Source organism: Gobio gobio, assembly GCF_949357685.1.
Source record: "Gobio gobio genome assembly, chromosome: 11".
Taxonomy (NCBI): Eukaryota; Metazoa; Chordata; class Actinopteri; order Cypriniformes; family Gobionidae; genus Gobio; species Gobio gobio.
Genome location: NC_137104.1, coordinates 57032464 through 57042463, shown reverse-complemented (window position 1 = coordinate 57042463; position 10000 = coordinate 57032464). Strand labels below are relative to the sequence as shown.

At 43.0% G+C, this 10000-nt stretch overlaps 1 protein-coding gene across 1 annotated transcript in view; it reads left to right on the top strand.

Annotated features, from left to right (window-relative positions):
• Positions 1-10000, top strand: part of LOC307133536 (venom phosphodiesterase CdcPDE) — a gene marked incomplete at both ends in the record, with an annotated part of 53389 nt that overhangs the window by 31965 nt on the left and 11424 nt on the right. Inside the window, 4 exons of the mRNA XM_079828616.1 lie at positions 1101-1146; positions 1540-1694; positions 9679-9802; positions 9908-9985. Coding sequence (XP_079684742.1) covers positions 1101-1146; positions 1540-1694; positions 9679-9802; positions 9908-9985 — 403 coding nt within the window. The remainder of the gene's footprint in view (positions 1-1100; positions 1147-1539; positions 1695-9678; positions 9803-9907; positions 9986-10000) is intronic.

Here is a 10000-nt window from a genome sequence, read left to right as displayed (position 1 = left end):
GTCAGAATTTGGCGTAAACAGAATGAGAACATGGATCCATCATGCCTTGTTCCCACTGTGCAGGCTGGTAGTGGTGGTGTAATGGTGTGGGGGATGTTTTCTTGGCACACTTTAGGCCCCTTAGTGCCAATTGGGCATGGTTTAAATGCCACGGCCTACCTGAGCATTGTTTCTGCCCATGTCCATCCCTTTATGAGCACCATGTCCCCATCCTCTGATGGCTACTTCCAGCAGGATAATGCACCGTCACAAAGCTCCAATCATTTCAAATTGGCTTCTTGAACATGACAATGAGTTCACTGGACTAAAATGGCCCCACAGTCTCCAGATCTCAACCCAATAGAGCATCTTTGGGATGTGGTGGAACGGGAGCTTCGTGCCCTGGATGTGCATCCCACAAATCTCCATCAACTGCAGATGCTCTCCTATCAATATGGCCAACATTTCTAAAGAATGCTTTCAGCAGCTTGTTGAGTCAATGCCACGTAGAATTAAGGCAGTTCTGAAGGCCAAAGGGGTCAAACTCAGTATTAGTATTTTTTTTTAATTTGATTTATTGGACAGGAATTTAATTTTTTTTTACAAAAATGTATCATACAACATTTAAAACAACTGCCGAGGATAAAAGCACAAAAAAAGCCAAAGGCATATTTCCATTGTGGTCCTCTGTGTTTACAAAATGGAAGAGCAGATCATAGATGTACAACAATTAACATCAAGTTCAGAATCTCACATTACATCCCCTTTGATTAATAATAGGAAAGCCATTTTTTTACTTCCTTTCTAAAAACACTTTCTACTTTTATCTGCTTCATACAACAAGGTAACTCATTCCAGGCTATTGCACTAGTATATACAAAAGAATTCAACCCTAATGAACTCTTAAATCTACAAGGGTAAATATCTGTGCTACTTCCCCGTGTGGAGTGACTATGGACATTTCTAACACGTGCATAGTACTCTGGTACATTTTTACATGGTACATGTTCCTAATAATCCTTTAGGTGAGTGTATATAATAACCGAAAATAAAAAACACGACAAAGCGGCTTCATTGTTTACAGTCGTTGCAATAGTGTGATCATGTGATCTGTGTTTCAGAGTGGAAGTGACATCAACCAGCGCTTGAATCTCACTGACCCTGAAGGTGAGTTAAGTTCACACACACACTCTCTCACAGCATCTCAAGTGTTTCGCCTCTTCAGTCGCTCGTGGGTTTGATTCCCAGGATCCGTGACCCTGGTATGATCAGTACGTGCCTGAGATAAGAGATAAGAGTGGATTACGTGAAGCCGATAGAGTTCAGCAGAAAGTTTCCGCGGCTCAGGCTCAGCCGCACGACTCGTTGACTCAGATGTGTGTGTGTGAACTGATTATGATGTAAAATTAGCCTTCTTACTGCATTTGAAATGAGGATTATTAATTGTGTCAACAAAACATGGGCGTCGTACTCTTTTCCCTCAATGTTTTAGCTTTACAGTTTAATGACTTACGAAACCGTAAACATTATAATATCTGTGTGTTGTTATTATATATGCAGTGGCTGATAGTGAGCGAAGGCACTTGTTGTTTGGCCGTCCGCGGGTCCTGCAGTCGGAGGCTGAATACTGTGTGCTGAATCAACACGGCTTCATCACGGCCTACAGCACACACACACACACACCCGTCTGGAGCTCCTTCACTGTGGACAGAACGGTCAGAACACACACACTCACACTCACATTTACATTTACATTTATGCATTTAGCAGACGCTTTTATCCAAAGCGACTTACAAGCATCATACACTAGGGCAGGGAAGAAGTAGAGGAAAATAGAAGGAAAATGAGGAAAATTATTTTTTTATTTTATTTTTAAGATGAGGACAGTGCAGAGAGATGAAGAGAGGTGTGACGTTGGCCCGTTTGGGTTTGTTGAAGATAAGACATGCTGCTGCATTCTGGATCAGTGTTGGGGAAAGTTACTTTGAAAAGTAATGCATTACAATATTGCGTTACTCCCTTAAAAAGTAACTAATTGAGTTACTTAATTACTTTTTAAGAAAAGTAATGCATTACGTTACTTTTGCATTACTTTTTCTCACCTGGGCTGGGCTTGTTTTTGTTTTGTTTTTATAACAAAAAAGTTATATTTTTGTGCAACAGTAAAGACCTCTTCATACCAAAATTGAAATAATAAGCCCCAGGCTGAGGTAAAAATGCAGATTCCCTCATGAACACTAGAGGGAGCAGCTCCATTGTGGATATGGGGGTAGAATAGGATGCAAGAGAACAAAGTTTTAACAATAAAAACAATAAATCTAGCAATTTTCATCATCAAAGGTCAGCAGCAAGACATTGGTAAATTAAATATAAAGGTAGATTATGCATAAAAATAGTTGTTTTATTTAACATTTCATTATTGGAGTTTTGCATTGCATAGAAATGCATAGAAATGACCAGGGCCTGGACGAGAAGCTGTGCTGCATGTTCTGTTAGGAACGGTCTGATCTTCCTGATGTAGTGGAGCGCAAACCTGCATGAGCGAGCCGTCTTTGAAATGTGGTCTTTGAAGGACAGCTGGTCGTCAAAGATTACACCAAGGTTTCTGACCGACCCTGAAGGGATGATCCGAGATGAGCCGAGCTGGATGGCGAAGTCGTGTTGTATTGTCGGATTGGCCGGGAAGACGAGCAGTTCAGTCTTTGCCAGGTTGAGCTGCAGGTGATGTTTTTTCATCCATGCCGAGATGTCCGCCAGACAGCTGGAGATTCGTGCAGGTACTGTGGGGTCGTCTGGTTGGAATGAAAGGTAGAGCTGAGAGTCATCAGCATAGCAGTGGTATGAGAAGCCATGTGCCTGAAGGATGGGTCCCAGTGAAGTAGTGTAGATGGAGAAGAGGAGAGGTCCAAGCACTGAGCCCTGAGGAACCCCTGTGGTCGGCGGATGTGCTTTGGATACCTCCTCTCTCTGGGCAACCTTGAACCTACTTGTGATATAGGACTCAAACCAGTGGAGTGGAATCCCTGTGACTCGCATACACACACAATCACACACTCACACACACTCAAACCTCTAGTATTACTAAGCATCAAAGTATATCAAAACGCCTCGGTTTTGATATATCCTGCTGAACTTCCAGGACTACCCCAAACGGGCAGCTAACCGGATTCAGCTGATGATTTCCACCGGTTTCCTCGTGCAGAGAGCTCTGGAGTGAAGCATGGTCTCAACAACCTCAGTTGAGAGACCTGAGTCGATGACCAGGAGTGGAGTCTCCGTACCCCGGGCCTCAGTCCCCATCTCGACAGGATGTCCTGCTCACTGAATTTGGTGCCCAGGGATGTAGAGCCTGATCCATCATCACCAGGTGCCAAGAGAGATGATGACCCCTCCACAGACCCTGAGCTGAGCGACCATTCATGATCACTCCCCAGCCCATGAGGGAAGCATCCGTCATAAGCATTACAAGATGACGAGAAGCTCCCAACACATAAACCTGGGATAATAACCAAGGCTCCTTCCACATAACCAAAGTACAAAGCACCTGTGCGTAACCATGATCATGTGGAATGGGTTGCCCCTCCGTAAAACCCCTTGGTCTTGAGCCGCTACTGCAAAGGTCCCATGTACAGCAGGCCAAAGGGTGTCCCTGCCATCAGACCTGTGAGTGACTGGCCTAGCTATCTTGCTCCGAAAGGAAGAAACCCGGTATTGGTATGCTTCGCCCCCCGTGAGCAAACCTCAGGAACTTCCTGTGTTTAGGAAGGATGGATACATGGCAGTGTGTGTCATTGAGATCTATCATGACAAACTAGTGCTCGGACCTGATATGTAACACGATTTGTCTCAACGGGAGCATTTTGAACTTGAGCTGCACAACTGAAAGGTACAGAAAGGCAGATCCAAAATGGGACCCAACCCCCCATCCTCCTTTGGAATGATCCTGTTCCATGACCAGAGCCTACTCAAGGCCTACTACTGTGGGCAGGACCCCACAACTCTGGGCAGGTGAGATCCAAACTGAATAGTGTAACCCTTTTCGGTAGCTCTGGGACCCTCCACGGAGATAGCGAGCATCTCTGGGCGGACACTGAGATACGAGCTCATTGGAGACCGCTGCACCCCGAAGCACACAAGGTTGGCAGAACGGCCCCCTGAGGGCAACTGAAGGGAAATAGGCACCGTATAATGAGGTGTTGACTGCCCTCACACAGCCTTCTTGAAGATATTGACAGTCCTCAGATCCGTATTACCCCGAAAAGACTTCCAGCCTCTTGACAGTCCTTCCAGAAAAATGCAGCTTTTTTTTGTGATTGTTGCGGACAAAAATCCTTGATTATGCGGCACGTTTTCTTAAAAAAATGCGATGGAAAATGCGGGATATTTATGCAATTTTATGCGATGAATTTGCGGGAACTACATCACAGAAAGTGCTGGAAATATTTAAGTTCTCATCTTGTTTTATTGAAGACCTTAATAAACACATGGCACAAATTTACAAAACATTGAGTCAAACAAGTTCTGTCGCTTTACAAAAGGAATATGCTACAACTTCTGAAAAAATGAATAAATAACTTCCTGTTTTACAGAGGTAGCTTTACAAAACAGACATTTGAGTGCTTCCAATGCACAAAGTGCAATCTCTTAAAGGGTTATTTCAGCCAAAAATGTAAATTGTGTCATTAATGACTGACCCCCATGTGGTTGGACACCCGTCAGACCTCCGTTCATCTTCAGACACAAATGAAGATATTTTAGTGTAAATCTGATGCTCTGAAAGGCCTCCATTGGCTCAACTTTACACTCTCAAGACCCTTAAAGCTACACTGTGTGATATTTTCCCCCATCTAGTGGTGAACTTGTATATGACCATCCAGTGAATTTTAGTTTCTGTTCTGTTCAATTCCGATTTCGTTTTAACTCCTACGGTGGCCGATTTAGTCCAAGATTAATATGGCTTCCAGTTCGACCTCGTCCACATTCGACACGGTGCCTGTGGGATATTCTGTGCGCAGTGGGATGGTTGGAACTCAACTGGCCTAATTATTCGGCTAGGAAGAACTGCAGCTAATCCAGAGTGAACTTTGATGATAGTAATGTTTATTCAGTCATCCAATTGCAAGGCATAAACAGGTTTGCATGGATATGTACATAAATGTGGTTTCTGTGAGAGAACAAATTAGGATGGTAAATATACATGATAATGACATGACAGAATATACACAGTTAAGAAATGTATAACTATACTTATAAGTTACATTTGTATAATGTAACCGTAAACCAGAGCTTATTGTACCATAGGCGCTAAATGCAGCTGCATTAAAAGGAGCGGAGCTGCCGCTGCTGCTGCTAACAAGCGGTGTCGGGTTACAAAAGTGTGTGCGCAGGTTTAGCTCTGTATAACAAGTGTTAATATGCCGATCAGACCTGATACATATTTCCATCAACATACATTACAAGCAAATATTTTTTATAAACGAATAAACATTGTTAATAACTGAATGACTATTCAAATAGGTGAGCATTACGCTATTGTATGTTGACACAAAAATACTTCTGATGTGACATCAACTGAATAACATGATGACACACTCTGAAACACATCCACAATGACAATAACTATTATTACTTACGGAGTTATTAACGCACAGAAATACCACACAAGGAAAAACAGACTTTTGAGGAATAAACAAGCCAGGAAAACTCCGTATAACTCTGTTACTGGAGCTGCTGAGATGAAAACTCTCTGCGCATGCACCAGACAAGTCTGAACAAGTTGACGCGCACAGTGTTAAAACCGGTTAAAACGCGAAAGGCGAAGCTTGAATTTACGGGTATGTCCCTCTTTGGCTAATGTACTTTCAAGATGGAGGGGCAACATGGCGACCACCGTTAGATCCCATTACCTTATGTATTTTCAATGGCATATTATAAACTTACGAGAATACTTTATTACTTGAAAGAAGTAAATATACATTAATGAGCACATATATTTTTGAAAGAACTAAGTGTTTTTAGCTAAGAATAGACTAAAAAAGTTACACAGTGTAGCTTTAAAAGACACTAAAGACTAAAGTTACAAAGTCCATCTCACTACAGCGGCGACGAGAATAGTTTTTGTGCTAAACCCTAAATAACGACTTATATAGTGATGACCGATTTCAAAACACGGCATCATGAAGCTTCGAAGCGTTATGAATCAGTGAGTCGATTCATGATTGGGATCGCGTGTCAAACTGCTGAAATACGTATTTTTGTTGGCAAATGGGAATTTGCATACTTCATCATGGTTTCAGCGATATCTATGGTTTCAGCGATTTTCTATGGTTTCAGCGATATCTATGGTTTCAGCGATATCTATGGTTTCAGCGATATCTATGGTTTCTGCGATATCTATGGTTTCAGCGATATCTATGGTTTCAGCGATATCTATGGTTTCAGCGATATCTATGGTTTCAGCGATATCTATAGTTTCAGCGATATCTATAGTTTCAGCGATATCTATGGTTTCAGCGATATCTATAGTTTCAGCGATATCTATAGTTTCAGCGATATCTATGGTTTCAGCGATATCTATAGTTTCAGCGATATCTATAGTTTCAGCGATATCTATGGTTTCAGCTATGGTTTCAGCGATATCTATGGTTTCAGCGATATCTATGGTTTCAGCGATATCTATAGTTTCAGCGATATCTATAGTTTCAGCGATATCTATAGTTTCAGCGATATCTATGGTTTCAGCGATATCTATAGTTTCAGCGATATCTATGGTTTCAGCGATATCTATAGTTTCAGCGATATCTATAGTTTCAGCGATATCTATGGTTTCAGCTATGGTTTCAGCGATATCTATGGTTTCAGCGATATCTATGGTTTCAGCGATATCTATGGTTTCAGCGATATCTATGGTTTCAGCGATATCTATGGTTTCAGCTATGGTTTCAGCGATATCTATGGTTTCAGCGATATCTATGGTTTCAGCTATGGTTTCAGCGATATCTATGGTTTCAGCGATATCTATGGTTTCAGCGATATCTATGGTTTATCCACGGGGTTTGCAGCTTTTCGATGACGTTCGCGTCGGGTAATTACGTCACTTCAAAACGTTCCCATGGCAACAGGGGTAAATGGGCGGCTCTTGTGTGAAGTAAACAAACATTTTTCAACTTTCTGCTAATATATATGACTTTTTTGCAACGAAAATGCAGGGATTATGAAATCATGCCAGCCCCGCATATTTTGCACGCGGAAATAGGCAATTTATGCTGCAAAAGTGCAGCGTATTTGAAAAAAATGTGGCCCCCGCATAAATATGCGAACTTTGGCTGATTATGCATTAAATCATGCAATAGCATAATGGCGTTTTTCTGGAGGGACTGTCTCGAGTCTGGTCTCTAGCATCACTCGAGTAGTCCTGAAGCGGATGACCGGAGCAACCGAACTAGAACCCGCTGGGGAGGGACCTCTATATTTCTCAATGAAATGATTGTTAGGCTGCATTAACTAGGTCAGCCGGAACCGGGAACACTTCCCATAACACCTGATGTACTCGTGACATCATCAGAAGAACGGCATCTACGCTAATGATAGTCTCTCTGTTTATCCCGAGGTTTACTGCAGTCAGCCGGATCCGGGCCGGATCCAGATCAGATGGTGGACCTGCGCCCAGAGAAGACCAACACATGACCAACACATGACCAACACATGACCAACTGACAACACATGACCAACACATGACCAACACATGATCAACACATGACCAACACATGACCAACTGACCAACACATGACCAACTCATGATCAGCACATGACCAACATATGACCAACTGACCAACACATGACCAACACATGAACAACTGACCAACACATGACCAACTGACCAACACATGACCAACACATGACCAACTGACCAACACATGACCAACTGACCAACACATGACCAACACATGACCAACTGACCAACTCATGACCAACACATGACCAACTGACCAACACATGACCAACACATGACCAACTGACCAACACATGACCAACACATGACCAACACATGATCAACACATGACCAACACATGACCAACACATGACCAACACATGATCAACACATGACCAACTGACCAACACACGACCAACTGACCAACACATGACCAACACATGACCAACTCATTACCAACACATGACCAACACATGACCAACACATGACCAACACAAGACCAACACAAGACCAACACATGAACAACTCATGACCAACACTTGACCAACTCATGACCAACACATGACCAACACACGACCAACACATGATCAACACATGACCAACACATGACCAACACATGACCAACTCATGACCAACACATGACCAACTGACCAACACATGACCAACACATGACCAACTCATTACCAACACATGACCAACACATGACCAACACATGACCAACACAAGACCAACACATGACCAACACAAGACCAACACATGAACAACTCATGACCAACACTTGACCAACTCATGACCAACACATGACCAACACACGACCAACACATGACCAACACATGAACAACTCATGACCAACACATGACCAACACATGACCAACTCATGACCAACACATGACCAACTCATGACCAACACATGACCAACACATGACCAAGACATGAACAACTCATGACCAACACATGACCAACACATGACCAACACATGACCAACACATGACCAACTCATGACCAACTCATGACCAACACATGACCAACACATGAACAACTCATGACCAACACATGACCAACACATGACCAACACATGACCAACTCATGACAAACACATGACCAACACATGACCAACACATGAACAACTCATGACCAACACATGACCAACTCATGACCAACACATGACCAACACATGACCAACACATGACCAACACATGATCAACACATGACCAACACATGACCAACTCATGACCAACGCAAGACCAACGCATGACCAACACATGACCAACACATGACCGACACATGACCAACACATGACCCTGAAGTGTGTGAGAGACCGTGATTATCCTCCTCCTGAAACTGCCTCATCGTCACGGCATCCTCAATAAACCCGTCTCCGGCGTGATGACTCTGATCCTTCGAATATTCTGATCTATTATGACCTCTGACCTATAAAGTTGCCAGAATAATAATCATACGCTGTTTGTTAATTGGCCAGAGGAGAACTGCCCCCCCGACTGAGTCTGGTTTCTCCAAGGTTTATTTTCCTCCATTCTGCTCCTGATGGGGTTTGGGTTTCCTCTGGCTTGTGTTGCTCAGTTGGAGACACTACATGTTCAACTAAATATCCAAATAAATCTAATTATTAAACTAAATTAACCATATAAACTAAATTACTGACATCACCGTTTTCTCTGGAATGGCTATACGGCTGAATAAAATTATGCTGCATTATTTTCCTGTTTAACACTGTAAAGCTGCTCTGAGACAATATGCATTGTTAAAAGCGCTATATAAATAAAGTTGACTTGACTTGACTTGACTATTCTCGACGCAGTGTGAGTTCCCTTGAAAGGGAACAGCAACAACCCAGAACACCTTAGCAACCATGTAGCAGTGACCTAGCAACCATTCACAACACAGTAGCAGTTGCATAGCAACGCCCTAGCAACACGGTGACTCATGTTTTCAGCAGAATAACTGCAGATCTGCTTGTGTGTCTGTAGGCTGGAAGTTCTCCGGTCGTCTCAGATTGTCTCCGGGCGGACGTCAGGATTCCAGCCAATCAGAGCGCGACCTGTGAGCAGTACAACAGCACTAACGTCACGTACGGCTTCCTGTATCCGCCCAGTGAGTGTGTCAATCATCTGTGCTCTAAACACATGTTATAATAGAAATAAAGTTCTGTGAGCGTCTGAGTAAAGGTGTGTGTGTTTGACCGGTGTGTGTTTGCAGATCTGAACAGCTCGTCTGAAGATCAGTTCGACGCTCTAACACTTGGAAACGTGGTGCCGATGTTCCCACAGTTCAAGAGTGAGTGTGTGTGAG